A 22573-nucleotide genomic window follows, 5' to 3' on the forward strand; every position below is an offset into this window, starting at 1 on the left:
CTTCTTGGATGCTGCAAAGTGAAGAACAGGAGCAACACGCCCAAAGCTCTGCATGTACAGTCAAAATAAAGTGAGTATAAAGCTAAGTTCTGCTCTAGATGATTCATTTTTCATCAGTGTTACTCAGGTGAAGATTTGGGATTATGTTAACAGAATTATGTTGTACATAATAAGAACAAAACCTTAAGTCTTCATTTCCCCTCTCTCATTGTAAGCATCATACAGTAAGTCTCAGACCAGGTAGGGGAATCCTAACCATTGCCTGAATTTCTCTGCTCTTGCTCACCTCTCTCCCTGCTGACATGGCCAAAAACCAGTACAGAGAAACAGGATTTCACAGTCTGCTTGCCCACATTGAGCAAGACTGTTGACCTGTTTCCCAAACATAAGCCTGCTGGTTTTCCCCTTAGCTTCTGTGGCCTCAGAAAGAGAAAGAGCCTTAAAGTGGGAAAACCCCCACAAAATGAATGTGGGAGATTTGAAACCACTTCAGAACCAGAGCCAGATTTTGTACCCTGATGTCTGGACTCCAAGCTGTCCCTTTAACTGTGAAATACCCAAAAAAAAACCTGTGGGCTCATCTCTCCAGGATGGGCTGGACATGAAATCCAAAGGGGTAGGTGAGCTTTTGCTGCTACTTCCTTCCTAGACAAATGTCCTTTCTGGCTGGCTGAGTAGGGATGGTCTCTATGACTTAGCATCCAAAAGAGGATAAACAAGGGTGTGAGCTCATTGTGGTGTTGGCAATCTTTCTCATTTGAAGGGAGCCATCATTATTTTTCTGCTTTATCTTCCTCAGTAACTCTAATGGCAGCGTTCTTCCACTCTGCTGCTCAAAATTTCCTCCTGAAACAAAAGGGATGCAATATTAACAGCTATTACCAATGAGCTTTTAAGAGCAAGGAGGAGAACTGGTTGAAGTTCTGCCCAGCCTCCATGAGGTGGTCCAGGTGCTGCTCCTGGCCTCTGAGTGCCCCAGCAGCTTCTCAGAAGCTTCAGATCCCTCACAGAGGCTGTTTGTGGGATGTGGTTATTCATTGCTTGGCCTGGGAAGAGCTCTCAAGTCCCTCTATAGAGCCTCAGACAAGGCATTACCTAGAGTTAACCCTGTGAAGCCCACAGCACAACAACAACACGTCTGCGTCAGCACCTAGAACATCCAAATCAAAGAGACATGGCATATCGCATGTTGGAAGGGACTCACAAAGAGCATTAAGTCTGAAACTGGAAGGCTTGGAGCCACAGCCACTTCCCTGGGGAGCCTGTTCCAGATGCTTCAGCTGTTTCAAAGTGATGGCATATCCTTCTCTCCTCTGAAACGATCTGGGATGATCAGCTCAAGTAACTGAGCCCCCGTTCAGCAGCAGGTCATCCTTTGTCCCTCTACCTGTCACCCAGCTATTGAAACTGGAATAAAATATGCAAAACCCTCTGCAGATGCAAGTGGCCACGTGAAATGTGCGCTGATGGGAGTTGTGTGGGTGGGGATAACTGAGCACAGAATGCTGCCCATGGGTATGCAAACTGAAAGACACCAACATGGCTGAAAGCATCTGAGGGCAAACCAGCCCCTGTGCTACGTGGCTGCAACCCAAGCAGAAGGCAAAGCTTGTCCCGTCTTCATGCACCTCAGCAGGGCAGGTGAGCCATATGATGCAAATGTGCAAAACAAAACTACACCAGCAATGCTGATGTACATGGTTCCACATAAACCACACTGTCCAGTACGAGCCAGCATGCAGATATCATCACCATATCTGCTTCAGCAGAGAAATGCAGTCTGAAATAGCAAGTCTTGGGGTGAGCTTTTGGCAAGGACATCAAATTTCACTTCTTCTTTGATGCCGATTCCATCCTGGCCAAATTCCATCATCTCCCTGTGGTTCAGGATTACTCTCTTCAGTAAAAAGGTGAAATAAATCCTGAACATGCTATTGCTCCCCCTCTGTAAGCAGACCACAGCACATTACAGAATCACAGAATTGTAGGGGTTGGAAGGGACCTCTAGAGATCATCGAGTCCCGCCAAAGCAGGCTCCCTATAGCAGGTCGCACAGGAAGGCGTCCAGGCGGGTCTTGAATATCTCCAGAGAAGGAGACTCCACCACCTCCCTGGCAGCCTGTTCCAGTGCTCCGTCACCTCACTGTAAAGAAGTTCTTCCGCACATTTGTGCGGAACTTCTATGCTGTACTTTCATCCCAATTACCCCTCGTCCTATCCCACGCACTACTGAAAAGAGACCAGCTCAACACTATGGCTCACCACACCTCAAGCCACAGAGCAGCCTTAAGGCATCTGAGAACCTTGTCAGAAACTCCCGCGTGTGAGCAGGAGTCAGCTGGGGTGAAACGCAATCCAGCAGCGCAGCGAAGACAGCCCCAATTTGCATCTGCTACAGTAATTCCTCTTCTTGTAACAACTCATTTTCCTGCACAGCCTCTCACAGCGGCTTTTAAAACCACATCAGTCAGATTTCTTTTGTCAAGCCTTTGCAGAAGGTTCAAGTGAGGTCTTAGGAGACTGAGGGCATGGAGGAAAGCAGGGCATCATCCTATCATTTCCCTGCAAAATAATACGTTTTAATATAATCCAGCTATTTCATTCTCAGATCCTTCAGAACACCAGAGCACACACAGAGCTGGGACCTGTTCCTGTGTCAGTGCTTTGCTGAGTTTCTCATCTCACCTTTCTGGTTCATGAGAAGGTATTTCCTCAGTGTCTTTGAAAAGGATATTATTGCAAAGAACATAATCAGCTTCCCCTGCATCTCCTTGTCCTGATACGTTCCTTTTACTGGTACATAATGGGACACATCCAGGATTTCCATGCGAGTTCCCATTTCCAATCTACCAGCCAGCGTTCTGTTCTTGCCTCTCCGCTGTGTGCTCCTCAGACCTTTACACCACAGGGATTCAAGCTCTTGTGTCTTAGATCCTTCTCTTCCAGCTGCCAGCTCAGCCCAGAGGAACTCTGGCACCTCAGAGCACACAGGGCTCAGCTGGGGTAGGTTTGGAAGTGTTCTCCTCCCACAGGCATGGAGATATGGGTGCCACCCAGGGATGGGAGTAAATTCAGCATTCAGATGCTGATCTTGTCCTGCCCATCACTTCTAACCTCTCTTGTATCCACTCTGCACATCACATCTCCCCTCTGCATCGTCAGCCTCTTGCTTTCCCTCCTTGCACCTTGACAACTCTAGTCAGAATTAATAGTCAGAGTTAATAACCATTTAGGGTATTTGAGGCAGTGTGGGGATCACAAAGCGGGGCTCCCCTTGCAGTCAAATGGGATTGATCGATGAAAACAGAACAAAACCCGACTCATTTGCACATACATCATTTCTTCGGCTAGAGGAATGCAAATGCCGTGCAGCCTTTCCATTGTCTCACACGGTCTGGCTCATTATCACACCTCTAATTCCAGTTCACACACTCCACACGGCACTTTCTTATTCTGGATGTGCTGCTGACATGTGCAAAGGCTGATTAGATAGCGGGACACGAGCCAAGGAAATAATAAGGACACAACTCTGCTTTTTAGGGATTCACTTTACCATAGGCACCCGTGTGAACAGCTGAACTTGTCTTCAGAGGTTCAACTCTGCCCTTGCTGATTCAGTTACTGACTGAAATCTTCCAGGTAGATAAAACACATCACAGTGCTTTTCCAGGTTTATCATTCTACCATCTATCAGATAGCCAACTATTCCTCGCTATCTTTATTACAGCCCTTACAAAGCTACCTTCCTAATCCTATCAGTGGGATGAGAAATGCTTTTGCCTTTATATGCTTATCTCACCTTGCAAATATACACATTCTTTGTAGAAAAACTACCCTATGAAGACCAAGCTTTCAGGTGAGCAGCCACATGGGAAGTCTTATGGTTATGTGCCACAGTGGACAGTCTACAGAAGTAAATGGGCCTTGTCAGCTGTGGGCTCTGCCCAAAGGCACCTTCGTAATGCAGAGATCCAGAAAGACTCCAGGCCATGCACTGCAATAGGTAACCATGGGATTCTGCAGGATCAGCCTCAAAGAGGACTCCAAAGAACTACAAAAGTTGCAGAGAAGGCTGACAAGGTGTCTGAAGGTATGGGATTACTTTTCAGATTAGGAAAGATGAGCAGGGGGATTGGGATAAAGATGGCAAACAGGGAAGGAAAATGGCACATGGAAGGCTCAAAACAAGTGTAAGGGCATATTCCTGATACATGTTCTTCAGCTGCAGAACTGGTACTACAAGTTTGGTTTTGAAAAGCAATTGCATAAGGTCATGGAAGAAAAACTCATCGGAGCTACAAAACAGCCGCTCTAGATCAGGACATGAGCCACACAAAGTGCAGGAGGATGGGAGAGTGTATCAAGAAAGCACCTCATATTCCTGTCCTGCTCTCATACTCCTCCATGTATTTGTATTACAAAGAGACTGATCGGGATGGATGGTTGGCCTGACCTGCTACATCTACGCTTGTGTTTGAACTGAAAATGAGTTTCAAAGCAATCATGTATCCTATTCCTAAACAGGAGGTGCCCTTATTGCAGTCCTGACTACAATTATCACAAAATAGTCCATTTTCTACTGTTTGTATGACAGTATTAATGTGTAGTATCCTTCTGTTAAAGAAACCGCATGATCTACAGCTGAGTGAACAACACAAAGAGTTGCCCATGTTAGTAACCAAACCTCTCAGTCTTCAAAGCAGCTGTGAGCCCATAAGTGCCAGTGCTTGACTCCAAGCAGCCCAAGGTCTGAGACAAGGCCTTGAAACAAGACATTAAGAAATGTCAGACATTACATTTCATTTCCAGAAGCACCAACTACCTCTGAGTATTTAACAGCTTATAAGGTCGATCCCTTCTTTTGGTGTTTACTTTGGATTTGGGGGGAGAGGAGGAGATGGGGAGGGGGGGTCGGACTGCTGTTTTCAGAAGCAGAAAGGGTCAAGTCCAAACCTACGTGGCCTGTTTATTGCAAGCTATTGCAACACCAGAGATGGGATCTAACCTGCTGGATGCCTGACTCTTACCAGGAAAGAAGGTAAAGAGCAAGATGCAAACTAGAACTGCACTGCTTGCAGTGCTGTGCAGACCTATCCACACTGCAAAACAAGCCTGGGACCCTTTTAGGAAGGAAGGAAACAAGCTCAAATCTGACAGTCAACCTCAGCTCCTGTTCCCTGGAGACTTGGCCAGCTGGGGATGCACAGGTCCTTGAGGCAATGTGCTCAGTGCCCATGATCTGTTTGCTCTCACTTCCTTATGCCAGACAAGGGCTCTGGGGATTCCTGCTGTCCCCAGACATAGGTGACAACAAGCACAGGGAAGCCTGTGAGCTTCACGCCACCAGTAAAATCAACACATGATTTAACTCTGTTCTAAAGAATTACATTTCTATTTTCAAACCTCCATGCCTCCTGTTTGGGAATGAACTGAGAGTTTCTATTCACTTCACAGTGCCATTTCTTCATAGCCCCAAAACTGATTAAGAAGAGCACCAAGTGAAGAGGTGTAGAATATGGGGCAGATCCCCAGATGGTGTAAAAGCAGCAAATGTCCAAAATACATCATAAGAAATAATCTGACCTTTTTCCTTGCAATAATATGCATTAAGATTGAAGAGAATTGAGGACTGAGATTAGTGCTCCCTCTCACCAGCATCCACTATCACTGTCCCTTTTGACTTCCTTTGGTTTTCTCTACTGGAGACCAAAGCTATCCATTTTTAGTGTCAGGGTGGTTTAGGGTTAGGGTTAGGGTTAGGGTTAGGGTTAGGGCGTTTAGGGTTAGGGTTAGGGTTAGGGTTAGGGTTAGGGTTAGGGTTAGGGTTAGGGTTAGGGTTAGGGTTAGGGTTAGGGTTAGGGTTAGGAGGAGATGCTGTAGTGATAGGTTGCTAATACAGATGCAGATCTATGGTCGTTCCTCCAACTGGTCAGTGGGGATGTCACCCCACAGGGCAGTGCTCAGTGTACCACGCATTGCTCTGCTCAGGGCTGCCTTAAGGACTGTCCTGGACTCAGCAGACCATGCTTCATCTGTGTCAACCAGCCAGAAAGTAACCTTTAATACTAGCCGCCATCTGCTTGGAAACAGACCGTAGAATCATAGAATCATCATAGAACTGCTTGGGACCCAATGGGCATCAAGTTCCAGCCCCCTGCCACATGCAGGGCCACCATCCTCCATATCCAGTACTAGACCAGGCTGCCCATCCAACATGACCTTGAACACTTCCAGTCTAGCTCATTTCTCCATTGCCTGCATCCCTTCAGTTGGTTTCTTGTCCTAATCTTTCTTGTTCAGTGTCTCTAGTGCACTATGCAATAATTTTGAAGAGTTTCATTTCTGTGTAGGATAAACAAAGTTATACAAAAGCACTGAAATGGAACTGAACTGTTACGTAACAGAAATTCAACAGACTCTACTGCTATAGACTAACTCTTAGCTCATTCACTGCAGACGTCTCTTAGCTCCTCCCCAGTCTGTGCAAACATGTCCACTGATGTTCTCTGAAGGGAACCCCACTCCAGGAGCTCTCTGCTCTGAAATGTGTCCTCTTACCCCAGTTGGATGCCATAGGACAGGCATCTCTTGAGGTCTAAATGCTGCTGGAGTTCAAGAAGCATTTGGACAGCACTCTCAGACATAGGGTTTGAGTTTTGGGTGCTCCTGCTCAGAGCCGGGAGCTGTTCTTGGTGGTCCTTATTGTTCCCTTCCAACTCGGGATATTCTATGGTTCTATGATTCACTACATCTTCCTCCCACTGCCTGTGATGCTCTAAGCCACAACCACATGATGCCAGCAGAAAGCAGCAGAGACCTCACATGTTCTCTGCTCCTCCCAGCAGCATCACCTTGCCCTGGGAGTCCCTTATGCTTCATTATGGATCTTGTATGGACTGAACTAAAGCCACAGGGCCAGACGGGCAGCGTCTGTTGGAACAATCCAGTTACTGTAGCTCTGAGCATTTCAAAAGGCCCCTTGTTCCCCTGCTGAGAACACAGCCTGGGGAAACAGCTGTTTTCCGATGCCTGGAACAAACTCTGAAGAATCAACAGGATGTTCTTAATTAATATCAGCTAATCCTATCATCCCTCTTCAAGTTAAGTCGCCCTAACTTCATCCGAGGAGGAGCAGGGAAAGGACAAGCTAAGAAGGGAACTCCTCTGTGCCAATGTGCTGGGCTGTGTCCCTGAGCCAAGCACGGCTGTGTGACCTTTCCAGCCCGGCCAATTCCTGCCAGCTGCACAAAGCTTGCTCCTGGAGCAGTGTTTTGCTCTCAAGACCTAAGCCTTTACCTTTCAGCATGAATCTGTAATGACAATAAAACAGCTCCAACGATTTTGAGGTGTTAAATCACACCTCTCAAGGCATCTCTGAGTCCTTGAACTGCTTTTAGGTTGGACAAGAATAAAGCTGAAAGTGGAAAACAGCCAAATCCCAGCAATTCCAGGGACCTGCTGATCCCATAAGCCTAGCAAACAAACTGCCTTAACAGCATCTTTTAGATTTCACTCCTGCAATTGCAATTGCAGCAGAAGTCAGTCTGGGATAACAGGCTTCTCGTATAGTTATTCTTCTGAGAGTCAGAGCCACGAATAGCAAAGTAAAAGTAGGAGGAAGCAAAGGAAGAGCACCGTAGTACTCCCAATGGAGGCAGAAAGGATGAGAGTGCAGTTTTTGATCATGTGTGGAAATCATTAACTGCTGTGGATTCTCCTTCTCTGGAGATATTCAAGATCTGTCTGGACTCCTGCCTGTGCAAACTACTGCAGGGAATCTGCTTCGGGGTGGGGATGGAGGGAGTGGAAGGGGGTGGGGGTCTGGACTTGATCACTTGAGGTCCCCTCTAAGCCCTGCAATTCTGTGACCAGAATTCATGTACCTACAGATATCATCTGCTTTCAGCAATGGGCTAATGCTGCATCTGCTCCCACTCACAGTCAGTACCAGGCTCCCTTCTGTCTCAGTTTCTCCTCTTCCACCTCAGTGAATCTCCTTTCCCCTCACTCCCAAAGGGATCCCGGCCCTGCAGGTCTTGCAGACACAAATGCTTCAGAATGAGTATTTACAGAAAACAGCAGCACAGGGCAGCAACTGGCTTTAAAAATAAGGTCTCAGGCATTTCACCACATTTTGTCATTGCTTTCCTTCTTCCTGACAACCAAACACAGAAATCTCACAGCTTCCACATCCCGGAGCTCTCTGCAGTACAAGATTAATCAGCACTGATCAGCCAGGGCTGCACATTATCTAAAATCCCTGTCAGCTCAACAGAGCATGAAAACCAGGAGAGAAAATCATTAACAAACCAAAGCAGTCTCAGCTTCTCATGCCTGATGGTTTTAGCTGCTTGTGAAGAGCAGCACGATTTTAGGGTTTTATGCAGTTCTTTTACAGCAGCTGCACAAAGGGAGGTTTAGGTTGGATGTTGGGAAGAATTCCTTCATGGAGAGGGTGTGCAGGAGTTGGAATGGGCTGCCCAGGGAGGTGGTGGAGTCTCCATCGCTGGAGGTATTTGAGGGACACCTGGATGTGACACTAGGGACCGTGGTTTAGTGATGAGATCAGGTTCATGGCTGGCCCTGGTGATCTTGATCTCCTTTTCCAGGCTAAATGATTCTGTGGTTTCATACCTAGAGGTGAAGACATTTCCATGTGGGCTGAGCCTCAGAGCTGCTTTAAAGTCATTCTAAAACGCAGCAACTTGGGGACGTGTTCCAGCCCTTCTCTCTGGGACAGAGTGGTGTAGCAGGGATGCACATTTGCACTTGTATGTATGGGGTCTGAGACCAATTCCAGCAAGCTAACACCTAAATTAGCTCTAATTTAGACCCAAATGATACCCAGCCAGCACACTGACAGGGAAGGAGCCCTCAGGACTGCTCGAGGGCTGCAGCCAGGCCTGCCTCAAGCCTTTGGCACTGTCTCGCTGGATGGGTCTCAGCTCCATCCTCTACAATGCAAATCTACACGTCTTGAGAGTGGAAAGGCAGAGGCTGAGCAGCTCCTGTGCAGCTCAGTGAAGCCAAAAGCATCCAAAGGGAGTGGTTTGAGGCACAACACCAGTGCATGTAGCAGCTCCAGGTTCACTGCAGCCGCCTGCGAGGCAGAGGGTTTTCCATGATGGACACAAGGAAGAAACGCTTTCAACACTGCACCTTTTGCATGTGTTATTCAATCTGTTGTGGAATGGATGGTGTCCTTTAAAGGGCAGAGCAATGAGCCTCACTGGGGCCAGAAAGCTGTCCCCTTCAGAAATGCCAGGGGGCCTATCCATTACAGCACACTGCCCTGCAGCAGCACACAGCCACCCTGCCCCATAGGCAGCAGAGGGAAGGAGAAAACTCCGCTGGGTCCCCTACAGGAGCCCACAAGTTGCTTCAGGGCAGTGCAGAACAAGGCACAGGATACCATAGATTTAAACATTTCATTGCACAAAACAGGGGGAAAAAAAGAGAAGCTTTTGCTATGACATCTTACAGACATCACAGCTGGCCACTAAATAAATCACAGAACACCAAATAATAGATAAAACAGCTCTGTGGGTGGGCAGCCGCTCAACCATCAATAGCAGCTGGTAGTCACTACATCTGCATGCGCCTCTCTGCACCACCCACATGGTCCAGCACAACTCACACCTTCCCAACCCCGCTGGATTTAGTGCACTGACTCCAGAGTGACGCAGCCTGCACCGGAGCCTTGCAGACCCGCTGAATGAGTCTGTCTCTCTGATCTCTGCCTGGTGCTGCTGACACTGAAACTCATTTTTAAACCTCTTGGTCACGGGGCAGAACCTTTCAGCAGAACTTGTGGTCTTTGGGGAAGCACAGTGCTGTGAATCAGCTACCATTAATCAATATAGGAAATGCATTAAACATCACCGTTTCTCCACTGCCCTTTATTAATCCAGACCCTGTTGTGTCCCAGCAAATGTGTGATGTTCCCCAGCTCAGCCCCTGCACTGCAGTTCCCTCTTTGTGACCACGAAAAGTTTCTGATTAACAGAGGTGCACCTCCAACACAACTACACAGCAGACTGTGGTATCAGAAAGGTATCTTTTTAAACAGGTAACTTATCAGATTGATACGCATTTCTTTTCTGCTTTAAATTCACCTTTGAATGCACAGTGCTGGCCCTAAGTCAGCAGTTAGTCACTGTTTGTTTTACAATGAAAACCATATTAGTCATATTAGTCTCTTTTGAATGGATTTTGTAGGGTTCACTGTAAAGCTGCAATATCACTCTTTTCCTAAAGATTATTTCTGTGTGTTAGAAGTGTCTGCTCAGACGTCCCCCCCTGGTGCCAAGTAACGTATATATAACCCCTGCAACAACTGCACAGTTCAGTCAGTGGAATTAGGAACCACAAAACTGTTGCTCAGTTACCTGATACCCCCACCCAGAAGGACCAACAGCCCCACATCCTGCTGGGAAGCGTTGCTTATCCCTACCTAAGAGGCCACGAGGGTCAGACCAGCGTCTCTCCACACCTTTGTACTGCTCCTTCCTCTTCTTGCTCCCCCTGAAGCTCCCGAAACGCTTCATGAGCTGCAGCATACAACCACGCAGCAGCAGCTGTCGGTCATGCCCCGTTGCAAAGAAGAAATCACAGCTGTAATCCAAAGGAGGCACAAGGGGCAGACAATGTGTCACCTGTACCCACAGACCACGGGCAAGAAAATAAAGCTCCAGGAGGACCGTGTGGTCAGGACAAGAGGGCAGCTTGCTGGAGATTCAGCCCCCAGGCACTTGGTTGTGGTCTTGGTGGGGTGAGGGTCCCCAGCAGGATGCTGAAACTGGCAGGTTCGTAATTCCAGCGTGCAGGAACTGGCTGTGAGTAGTGGGATGGGATCAAAGTCTGCCCAGCCCGCAGCCCCTGGCTGTCAGAAGCCTCAGAGAGTGGAATATTTCCCAGCAGCTCCACTCATGCAGAAAGGGTCAGTGAGCACCCGTAAGCTCCCCTGTTTAAAAACCACTAAGCGTGCAGAGGCACCACTGGCCCTCTTGAAGGGGATTGTCATGTGCAGCTCAGCATGATGACTCTTTAAAAGGCTGTAAAAGGAAACCACCCCTGTACAGACAATTCCTGGCACCAGGCGACCCGGGCACGCTCGCACCGTGCCATGACATCACCCAACTATTTTGATTCATGAGCGCGAGGTCTTTGCAGGGACAGCCCGGCCCCGCTGCCTATCGATGAGCTCAGATGTGCCCAGCCCTCTGCAGCTAATGACAAATGGCTGAATGGGAACGAGCCAATTCATAACACGAACTGAAAGTGTTTCCAAAGTTACAGGCTGGACTTTCTCCAGTGGCAAGCCCTCCTTGTGCTATGTGTATCAACAGTTTGCCCTATTCAAATTTGCTGCAAAGGGAAAAGCACCTGGGACAGCTGTTTGCAGCACAATTGAAATCTACTTTGTGATCTTTTTAATGAGACAAGCATTTCATAGAATCATAAAATCATAGATTTACCCAGGTTGGAAAAGACCTTGAAGATCATCAAGTCCAACCATAACCTAACCAGAAGCCTAACTCTAAAAACCCTACACTAAATCATATCCCTGAGTACCACATTCTAAACGGCTCTTAAACACAACCAGGGATGGCGATTCAACCACCTCCCTGGGGAGCCTATTCCAGTACCTAACTACCCTTTCTGTGAAGTTCTTCCTAATGTTCATGGGCTGCTGCTCTTCCCTGCAGGCAGGTATGTATCATGGTAGGCTTTGTACCCGTATGTATTGAGCTGTTCTTTAGGAAAGGGATGAGCAGTGTGGGCTGGAGTTGGGCAGGTGGGGAGGGATGCAGGCATTACCCAAGTCATAACCAAACTACCAGAGCCGGCCTTGCAGCAGTTATTACAGAATCATAGGATATCCTGAGTTGGAAGGTATCCATAAGGGATCCATAAGGGATCCATAAGGATCACGGAGTCCAAAACCTGGCTCCACACAGCACCACCCCAAAACCAGATCATAATTATGGTAAAACCTCTGTTAAATTGAAAGCTTTATCTCAAAGTCTCAGTGCCAGCCTTTCCTCTGGCTGTCATTGGAACCTGGTGCTCAGAGCTTTCAAAAATCAAACCCTATGCGTCTAATCTAGAGTAATAGAATCTTATCTTTTTAATACCTAGGAAGAATTAAAGGCCTTATCACATTTTATTTCTGCAAAGAAACATACTTTCTCGTTGTGTCCGTGATTGCTCAGGGGTCTTATAATCCTTATAAAGAAAAAATGGCCAGAAATACTGGCAAAAAGACTTTCATGCATGCAGATTGCTTGCAAGCTGAGATCTCTCAGAGATACTATTGCCACCGAGGAATCAACACAGGGGTGTCCTGGGACTTCAGGGACCCAGAGGAACAGCAAAGGTGCCATCTATGTGTCTGAAGACAGTTATCAAGTTCTCTTTGAGTTTTGCTTTGTCCAAAGCCACAAGTAATACTGCCCACAACACCAAAACAGTCTGAACTTCAAGTTTCCCCTCCTTCAAAATGCATTCCTTCCTCTTCAGTAGCCAAAAGACTGCTGAGAAGGACTTAATGTCATCGGAAACCAAACAGTTTAAATCCCTTTTTAATGAGATAAAAATTGGTATTGCTTCAGCAGAGAAACAGCCTCCTTTTCAGTAGAGGCCAAGGCTAAAGAGGAGCTGATGACCTCTTCGTACAGGGCCATTGCACTGGGAGGACTCATTCCCCCTTATTAAGGAAAGCAGCAAGACCCTAATGCTTCTGCACAGAACTACCAGCAAATGAAACAATAGTGCTTAACAACCAACTTGAAGAGTAATTTGTTAAAAAAATGCACTAAGTGCTTTGAGTATAATGATTTTGTCTCCCACTGCTAATGGTCGAACAGATACTACCACATTCATACCAGCTACTACATCTTCTAAATGAGTGTACTGGAAGAATCTTATATAGCTAATAATAAAAAAGCTGGGCTTCAAAGGGCTCCTCTGGGGCCTTTATGTTCTGGAGATTGAAAACACAAATCCTTTCCAAATAGCCATGAAATGGACTCTTGTCAAGCTACTTTAAAGCCTCCCAGATTAGTTATAATACATCATGTTTCTTTCATGCAGAAGAATCACATTGTCCCCTTCCAAAAACCATATGCTGGATGGCTCTCAGAGGTATCAAGCACTGGACATCTTGATAAAATTACGTCAGTGGAAAAATCAAAGACTCAGGTACAGGCATTACATGCTTCAATAACAGCAGGCAACCCAAGTGAGTCAAGTGAGAATCATAGAATGGCCTGGGTTGAAAAGGACCTCAAAGGCCATCTAGTTTCAACCTCCATGCTGTGGGCAGGGTCACCAACCATCAGACCAGGCTGCCCAGAGCCACATCCAGCAGCACTGTGCTAACAGACTGTCCTCATAGATCAAGATGCTGCATCAGCTTTTCACAGCAGGTTTCCCTCACACTAATTTCTCCTGCTTCCCCTCTCCCTCTCCATCTGTCAGCCCCTTCCTTGTTCCCTGTGTCTGATAAGCTGGATTGACCTCACCAACCCCCATGCTGACCCACTGCCCTTCTGCCCCAAATCATCAGTTCCTTTGGCAGGTCTTCCTGAACAACAGAGCCATGACTACAACAGAGCCTAAAAAAAGGGGCTCCAGAGCCACTTCTTTTGCCGATCTCCTTTATACCATTTCTTTCCTTTGTCCCATCAGTCACAGCAACCTGCCACACAATGTCCTCCACTGTTCAGCCCAGCTTTCCACCCCCTTAAACCAGATGTATTGTTTTTAACAGAGAGGCTGGAGCACATAAGGTAGAAAAAAATAAACCTCCTTTCCTATTTTTCTCCCAATGTGTGAGGCCACATAAAAGGGGGAGTCATCTGCAATCCAACCCAGAAAGCCCCATCCATGGCCAGGCTTCAGACTGCAAGTCAACAAGCCCAATTATTTCCCTTTGCTGCCTAAACTCCCCATGTTCAAATATCCCTCTGGTTTTGTCATTGCTCATAGAAATCAAGGGGAGTTCAGGTCTACCTTCAGAAAACAAGGTGAGGTTCTGGCACAGAATGCCCAGAGAGGCTGTGGATGCTCCATCCCTGGAGGTGTTCAAGGCCAGGTGGGATGGGTCCATGGGCAGCCTGGTGTAGGATCAGATCTGGAGGTTGGCAGCCCTGTCTGTGACAGGGGGTTGGAACTTGATGACCCTTGAGGTCCCTTTCCAGCCCAAGAGACTCTCTGACTCCATGAAAAGTAAAACACAACATTTTGCAATTCTACCTGCATTGAGTTTCTCTGCCTTGTTCTCCTTAAAAAATTCCCTACACAGGAATGTTTCTGAGTTTCTCTTCTCAGTTCTACAGACAGATGTTTGCAGAGCTGTGATTACCATTTATTGCCACTGGTACCCATACACAATTCTCAGAAGACCAGAATAGCTCGAACTGCAACTGTATTTCATCAGAATAGTGATCTTGGAAAGTATTTCAAAACAAGGTATGGAGAAATGAGCAAAAGACATTTCTGCTGCATATATGGATGTATATTTAAAATGATGCTCGAGACTGCAAGTGACGCGGTGCCCACTAATAAAAAGTGTGTTTGCTGAAGAACATTTGCACTCCATTTGAGCAGACCATACAGCCGCATTTCAAAGGGAAATACAAACTACCACTTTCTCCATCTGGTCCAAGTCCAGCTCACACTCCATAAAAGGACTGCAAGTTTATGACTCCAAGCTGGGCTCAGTTACTTTCCATAATCATAACCAAGTGTTTCCCTGTAATGAGTTTTTGCTATTATCCCTGTTTTTTTATATAACACTTCATGCTGTTTTCACTGTGCGTTAAGAGAGATTCCAATCTCGGAAGTTGTCAGGTTGGAACTAAATTGGTTTTGAAAAATCTGAAAGTGAAATTTTACTTCTCTTTCCAAGTCCTCAAAGTTCATTCTGGATTCCCCAGATCGCCTGATGAATTACTTATAAATTACATGCTGGCAGCTTTGTGGTGCTTTTCTAACCCTCCTTTCCAGGGCTTATCATACAAAGCAGCAGGAGGAACAGTGATGAGAGCGTTGGCATAGTGCTGGTTCCAGTAATGAAAACACTGTATTTCAGGCTCAGCACCTACCCCAAAAGACCAGTAATTTGGGACTGATGAATATGATCCTATCCAAACCACAACTTTACCATTTTCCCCCACCCTTCCAATATACCGTGGTGCATATGTTTGTAGTGCTCACTTTTCTGGCAATTTCAGTTTGTGATGTGAAAAGCGGAGCTGTTCTTATTACACACCACTATCTGGCTATGCTCAAAACAGCCAAACAGTCTTTTATCCAGTAAGCATAGGATGTCTGGAGCGATTAATGCAGATCCTAAAGGTTAGTAAGTTCTCAGCAAAAGGAAAACATCTCAGTGTTGTATGGAATAAGAACAGTAGAGGCAAAGAAGTTCTACAGAAGTATTTTTCCACTTGTGCTTTTCTTGTCTCTTCTTGCCGCCAAGTCTATCAACCGCATCCACCCACAAAGCCTATAGAAGAAGATGGGGGTCACTGGAACTTGACATATTTCCTCTTTGCCTTCTTCTTGTTCTTTTTCTTTCCCCCTTCCTCACTCTACATGCAGGAATGGAGCAGAATGAGTGATGCTGAAGTTGTGATGGGCATTGTAGGGCTGAACAAAATATTCCCTCCACCTTAAATGACAGAAAAGCTCTTTCAGGCAACACTGATTAGGCAATAAATTGAACAACAACCAATGAGTAATCACAGCATCATAGAATGGCTTGGGTTGGAAGGGACCTTAACTAGGGATGGCCAGCATCACAGGAGTGAAATTCGTACCAATATCCAAATGAATGCCCCAAAATACAAAAGGCTGAAAATCAGAGCACCAAAGCCACTCAGAAACAGTCCTGCACTGAATTTACCTTAGGAGGCATCTCCAAGCATCCACTTTACACCCACACAGGTGGCTCTCCTTCCCCGCACAGCCACAGCTCCAATATTTGCAATTCAAAAGCTGGTAAGAGCACCACTGATAAAACAGCTTCACACACATCTCACTGTAGTTCTAACATTTGTGCTGGCACAGTTGTCACAGAATACAACTCTGGCCAACAAACCTGCACATTCGAAGCAACACCTTCATCCTAAAATCTAGACATGGAGATGAGATTTCCAAGACATTTCAAATTCTGAATCCTTCTGGTCCCCACAGTGAGCAGACAAATCTGACAGCAAAAGCCAAGAAATTTACTTACACATAAAACACGATGACAGATAGGCTCTTTCCCTGACTTGGCATGATTGTTATCTGCTATTTTAGGTTGAAAATAATTTAAGTGTTCCCTAACAATAAAAAATGCAGACAGTGTAATTTGGGGTTGACAGTCATCCCACGAATGACCCACTCCTCTGTCACAGTGAATATAATAGAGGCTATATAAATGGTAAGCACAAAATTAGAGGCAGTGAGCAGCATCCTATTAGATACATGAGACAACACAGACAATGCTGACTATAAGGAAAGTGGAACCACACCTTGAAAAGAAAAATGCAGCAAATCCTTGAGGGACAAACCTTCCTGATGAGTTCCCAACCTCCAGCCTGATGGAGAACAAAGGACTTCTCATCTGCCTGCCTCTTCTGTTCTTCTTAGCTGCTATCCTGGTGCACAGGAGCCTGAGGACCACGCTCAGGTTCTCTTAATGTGGTATTTATACAGAATGGCCATTTTCCATTGACTCCGAACAACTGACAACCCAGTTTTGTCAACAGAAAAAGAAGGTCTCATACCTTTAGAGCAGAGATGATCTGAATTGCTCGCAGAACTCAAGCTCAGTGCTCACAAAATCCCAGTGACCAGCTGGGTTACCGACAGGAAAGGCTTCACCTACTTACTGTATAGCCACCAAGCGTGTACTTCAGTGAACCACTAAGGACACCATGCTGGCATAGATCCCAGTCCCGTGAACCAAACACAGGCAGAACTCCAAGAGGTGAAATTCCTAACGGATCATCCAACCCTGCATTGTCATTGCAGCGGGAGTGCTTGGGCACCAGCCAGGGGATCAGAATAGAAAGAGGAATCCACCACGTGTAGGCAGGGACGCACTGAAGTCCACCCATGTGTGGCACCAACTCCCTCAGTCTGCATGTTCAAGCCACTCCAAACAAATAGATCAGATCTTCATTTGCTGATTAACAAATAATACAAGTGGCTTTAAAATCCAACAACTGCACAAAATCCAAAGATTTTGGCACCAGGCTGGAAAGGAATAGAAGGAGATGGAAATGTGCTGGGTACGGTAGCTCTTCTCCTTCCTTTGCAAGAACATAACATATTGCTTGGAACCGCAGTGTGCACGCAGTGGCTGTCTCACATGCTCAAGTTCCAAAGAGATTATTGCAATTAGTGGCCTAGATTACTGAAGATCTGCCAGAGCAGATGGAAGTATGGAAGAGGAAGGGTTCATAATCACATGCATGAGACCTGGAACAGAAATCATTCAACATCTTTCTGCTTTTTCTTTCCAGTTTTTGGTGTTGTTTTTTTTTTTCTTCAATTTTTACACCCATGTCAAACACAGCAATTTTGTTGGCAAAAGAAACTTTACTGAATTTTCAAGAGAGATGAAAGCACGATGAGAAAAACAGACCCTGCAGCTTACTGACATGGCAATCCAGGGACCTTACTGGTGTGCCATGGTACAGAAGGAACAAAGCCTGAAATAGTGCGTGTGTAAAGGAAAGCTGGCATTGGTTTGATGTCTACAATGAGCAAGAAACAACCCAAGCCCAATTTTCTTGATAATTCTATCGATCTGTGCAATTTGCAGAGACATAACTTGGAAAAAAAAAGCACCCGATGTACCCACAGCATCCAGTTTATAAGCTGCTGTGGCTGCTGGAGCCACTCCTGTGATGGAAGTGATTGAAGGGACAGCATGGGATGTCTTGGATCATAAAAAGCTCCACATTTATTCACTTTGCAAGTGGAAAGACCAAGCAGTGTCAAGTTCAGAGGTGCTACATTTAGGATTGTGTGAAACATCTCAGTGGGTTGGCCAGGACCAATGCAGACATGAACTAGAGGAGTTCTGAGTTCTTCTTTATGCCTAAATGACAGGAGGGCTGGAAACCTGGAAGCTACATGGCAGTAAGTGAATACCGCTGGAAAATCCAAGCCTGACACTCCGCACAGACAGTACTTGGTGGAAGAAAACAAACACTTCCAATAGAGAGAATTAAAAAGCTGTGGACCGTGTCCTTGGTAGAGTGCCACAGAGGTGGAATGGCAAGAGACAACAGTAACTCCTTGCGCAGTTTTCCTTGGGTATTAGATTTTAAGACGCCTCATGAGTCAGAGGGCAGGTACCTGTGCTTGGTCTGACCCCAGCTGGACTCAGGTCCCAGACCAAAGCTTAAGAAAAGAAACTTCTGGAACCATGAAATCTCATTAAATGGTGATTAATCTTAGCAGTGCTTTGGGCCAATTGCACTACTATTTTTACCTTGTAAAGCTTTGTTGAAAATGATCTAAAGTAGTACCACAGGTGATGAGATACTCATTGTACAGTGCCATCAGATTCCTAAACCTTGTCCAAGGACTGACTTTGTGCAGTGACTTGAGTGCTTAAAGCAGAAAGCACTCTACAAAGTAGCCCAAACATAATTAATCAGCTTAAATTCCAAGTTGGGAATCAAAGGAGAGACTCAGCGTTATGGTTACAAAGCTCTGGTTATATCTCCAACAACACAAAACCCTGTTGTTGCATTTCCTGCTCTGCCCTGAAAGCACCACACATCCACAGTCCAGCATGGGGCCGGCTGCTGTGATCCTGGCTCTCAGTCCAGCTTACCTAAAAAGATGCCTGGAAAACCCTACCAGATTGGACTCTTTTGCTGTTCTTATTAATCAATACATATGTGTGGGGGAAAAAAAGAGCAAAACCAAACCACAACTCCCCGTCATCATCATCTTCGTAGCTGGCAATAAGGCCTGGCGTGTCTGACAGTCATATTATTTGCATGTGACTGAAGCAAAATTATATTAGAAGCTCTGTGCTAACAGACAGGAAAAGAAATCATGGCTCCAAGCAACATATTCCTGTAAACCAGGTAGGCTGCTTCCAGTTATAATAAAATACTGGCAGAGAGGGCACAGGAGGTGAGCAGGGAACAGCGAAATGAGGCTGAGAGATGAGTTAAGAGACCCCAGTTTTATTCTCCTTTCTGTTCCTAAGCTGCTGCATGACCAAAAACAGAATCATCCCTTGTGTCCAAGGAAGAGGGCCTGGAATTGGGAAACAAAGTACCTGGGATATAGAGAAACAAAGCAACTCCTTCCCAGCTTCACACTCACCAAAGGCTTTCCTTCCCCTGCCAGACTCTGACTCTTTGCAAGTTGTACATGTGCTCTGCGTTGCCGAGCCTCGCGTCTGTTGGATGGATGAGAAATTAATTTCTAAGAATTTCAGTGATGTCAGGCATTTTCTTTTTTAATGTGACCATAAAATGGCAAGAGCCGTCAGCAGGAGTTTAGCAAAAAAAGTGTTGACGTTGCTTGGATACTGAGCTCTGCTCCACTGTAGGATTTGCTTGCATGTCTGCATTTGACAGCAATAACTCCTTAGGATTTGGGGTTTTCTTTAATATTCTGATAGCTGTGCAAATATCTGTCCTTATTCAGAGCTCTTCTCCTCTCTCCTCCCCCACTTTTTGGCTCTGTAAAATACAAACTAATTCCTCAACCGTAGTAAAGCCATAAATAAGAAGTCATAAAAATATTTTTCTACCCTTCTTTCTCCGAGGTTAATCTTTTCAGTTATATAAGCACTTTACAAAATAGCACGGGGACAGTATATGAGAATCTGTTTATGTGATTAAGACTTGGCTCCTTTAGTGTGTCCCAATGACATTATGCATTGCAGTCACCACCGCTGAGGCTCCGCAGCATCTCTCCACGACCTCCAGAGCAGCGACATTTAACATTGCCTTTCATAGTGCTTGCAGTAGGTCGTTATGTTGGGTATCCATGGAGCCTTGGGAGAAAGAGCACTACCAAGTACCTGATGATTTTTATTACAGTGGGTGGATTCCAGGCTTTGCGGATGACAACAATCCAGCCACCCCAAGGGGAAGTCAATTTTTCTCACTTTTTCTCTTTACTGCTGTCTTGCTCCATATATACAGCATGCAGGAACAGTTCTCTCTGCCATTTAGTGGAGTGCTGTAGTGCTTTATAATCTTTTATGGTAAAGAATTTGGAAGGACTTGAGAGAGGGCGTAGGGCAGAACAGAAACAGAACCAAAGTGAGCGCACAGAATCACAAAGCCGCTCATCCTGGCAGCAGAGAATCAAGAAAATCCTCTGCAGATCATTTTCCAATCTGATCCCTAATGTTTCCTAAGTGAGGGATGATGGAGTTATCCTCATGCTCTGCTGCAGCAGTCTCAGCACCCTGTGGGGTTATTTTCCAAAGGAAATGACACGCTGTTTGGGCACTTCCACCGCGCCACTTGTTTTATTGACCTAATAACTTCTCTGGATTCAAATCTGCAAGCAGCTGGCAACACCCACGCTACAAGAGCATGCTTTCTAAGTCTAGATGTGCAGCCTCAATGGTTTAACTCCTTCTGAGTGATGCCCACAGGTCCCTATAAATATCACCTTGCTTATTTTCAGACTTCAAAATTGGAAAGGACAAAGCCACAGCAACACACAGTGGAAAGAATGGCTGCTGCTGGAACGGGCTTGTTTGGTGCTTCTGCCTCTTGTGCTGCCTTCACAAGTGTTTCATGTTTGACTTTAAGCAATATAATTGCAGTAACTTGCTTTAATAATAAATCCCATGCCAAGAAACTGCAGATAGAGTAAGAGCTGACCCAGGGCCACTTTCCCAAGGATTTATACAACCCCATGCTCTAACGTATTGCCCTTGGTGCCACAAAAGCTTTTCAGGAACTCCCAGGTGGCTTCAGTCACTCTGACAGCCTGCAGCTCCTGCTACAGATGTACATATCAAGATGCTTTACCCTAAATTGCACCCCTAGAACAGCCACAATGTCTTCTTGTAGTGAGGGGCCCAACTCTGAATGCAGCACTCAAAAGTGTGGCCTCACCAGTGCCGGTACAGAGCAACGATCACCTCCTGCTCCTGCTGCCTGCCCTATCTCTAACCCTTGCCAGGATGCTGTTCTTCTTGCACACAGCTATTAACTAACAGCAGTTCAGCCAGCTATTAACTAATACCCCCAGGTCCTTTTCCTCCACACAGACTTGCAGCCACTCTGCTCCAAGCCTGTAGCACCGCATGGGGTTGTTGTGGCCAAAGTGCAGGACCTGGTACTTGGTCATGCTAAGCTCTCACTGTTGGCCTCAGTGCATTGATCAGCCTGCCCTGATCGCACTGTAGGGCCATCTCACCCTCAGGCTGACCAACACTTCCTCCCTGCTTGATGTCACCTGCAAACTTACTCTGAACATACTCAGTCCTCTCATCCAGATCATCAATAAAGATACAAGTTACTATGGCATATAGAGATGCTCTGCATAACTTGCAGAAGTGTGACAACCTATGGTCTGGATAATAACAGGGGGGCATAAATAATTGTGGTTAAATAGACCTGTAGGAATTACGGCCCATCACTAGGGAGTAGGAATAGGACAACTATTAATCGCTTACACTGATGAAATTAAGAACGTTAAATCACAGCTTCTTTCTTAGTCTTAGTTTCCACCACAAAGAAAACCAAGGAAAGAGAAAAATATTCCTAACTAGTGCAACAAAGCCCTGAGCTGTTACCCCACAGCCCCAGCTTTGGTCATTTCTCTGTACTCAGAACACCAATCCCTGCCTGTCATTGCTCACCATTAGCAAGAACCTGCTTGTAAGTCACTATTTTTTATCTACAGGCTGAGCTTCTGACTGAACACAACCTGGACAGCAGTACAAACTGGCTTGTACTAGTTGCCACGGTTCACTCAGAAGCTTTCTGCCAGTGAACATAGAAGATGCCAGGTAGGTGCTAAGCCTCATTATTACTATTCATGTTTTTAAGGTAGGAAGGGTTGTTAACGAGGCTTTTGTCAAAGAGTGCCTTTGATGGCAGAGGAAGCAGGGCTTTCCTCTGGCTCTGGTAGGTTTAGACCAATGTTTAAGTGCTTGCACAGGAAAGTGTTCTGTACTGCTCAGCACCTTCATAGGGGTGATGAACAAATAACAGAGAAATTACCCCAAATAATAAATAATTACCTCAAAGCTCACTCCACGGCAGGGCTGCCCTCACCAGCTCAGGCTGCCCAGGGCCTCATCCAACTCAGTGCTGAGTACCTCCAGGGATGGATCATCCACAGCTCTCTGGGCAGCAGTGCCTCACCACCCTCTGGATAAAGAATTTCTTCCTACCATCTAACCTGAATCTTCTCTCTTTCAGTTTCAGACTGCTCCTCTTTGTGCCTATGTGCCTAATGCAGCCCAGTGCATCCTTTCTGTAGCAAACTCAAGGCAGTGGATGCTTTGCATGGGCATCATTTGCCATGTGTAGATGCTCTTATTTCAATATTACATATTCATGTGCGATTC

General features: G+C 46.0%; 1 protein-coding gene across 3 annotated transcripts in view; it reads right to left on the reverse strand.

The window, feature by feature from the left end:
• PRKAG2 (protein kinase AMP-activated non-catalytic subunit gamma 2) overlaps window positions 1–22573 on the reverse strand; it is a 154288-nt gene that overhangs the window by 55424 nt on the left and 76291 nt on the right. The window contains exon 1 of one of the 3 annotated variants that reach the window (XM_015852866.2): window positions 10454–10932. The exons of the other annotated variants lie outside the window; for them this stretch is intronic. Within the exon in view, the coding sequence (XP_015708352.1) occupies window positions 10454–10559 (106 nt within the window). The 5' untranslated portion in view covers window positions 10560–10932. Of the gene's footprint in view, window positions 1–10453; window positions 10933–22573 lie in introns of those variants that run through there. 3 annotated transcript variants of the gene reach the window in all.

This window comes from Coturnix japonica, chromosome 2 (assembly GCF_001577835.2).
Source record: "Coturnix japonica isolate 7356 chromosome 2, Coturnix japonica 2.1, whole genome shotgun sequence".
NCBI classification, from domain to species: domain Eukaryota; kingdom Metazoa; phylum Chordata; class Aves; order Galliformes; family Phasianidae; genus Coturnix; species Coturnix japonica.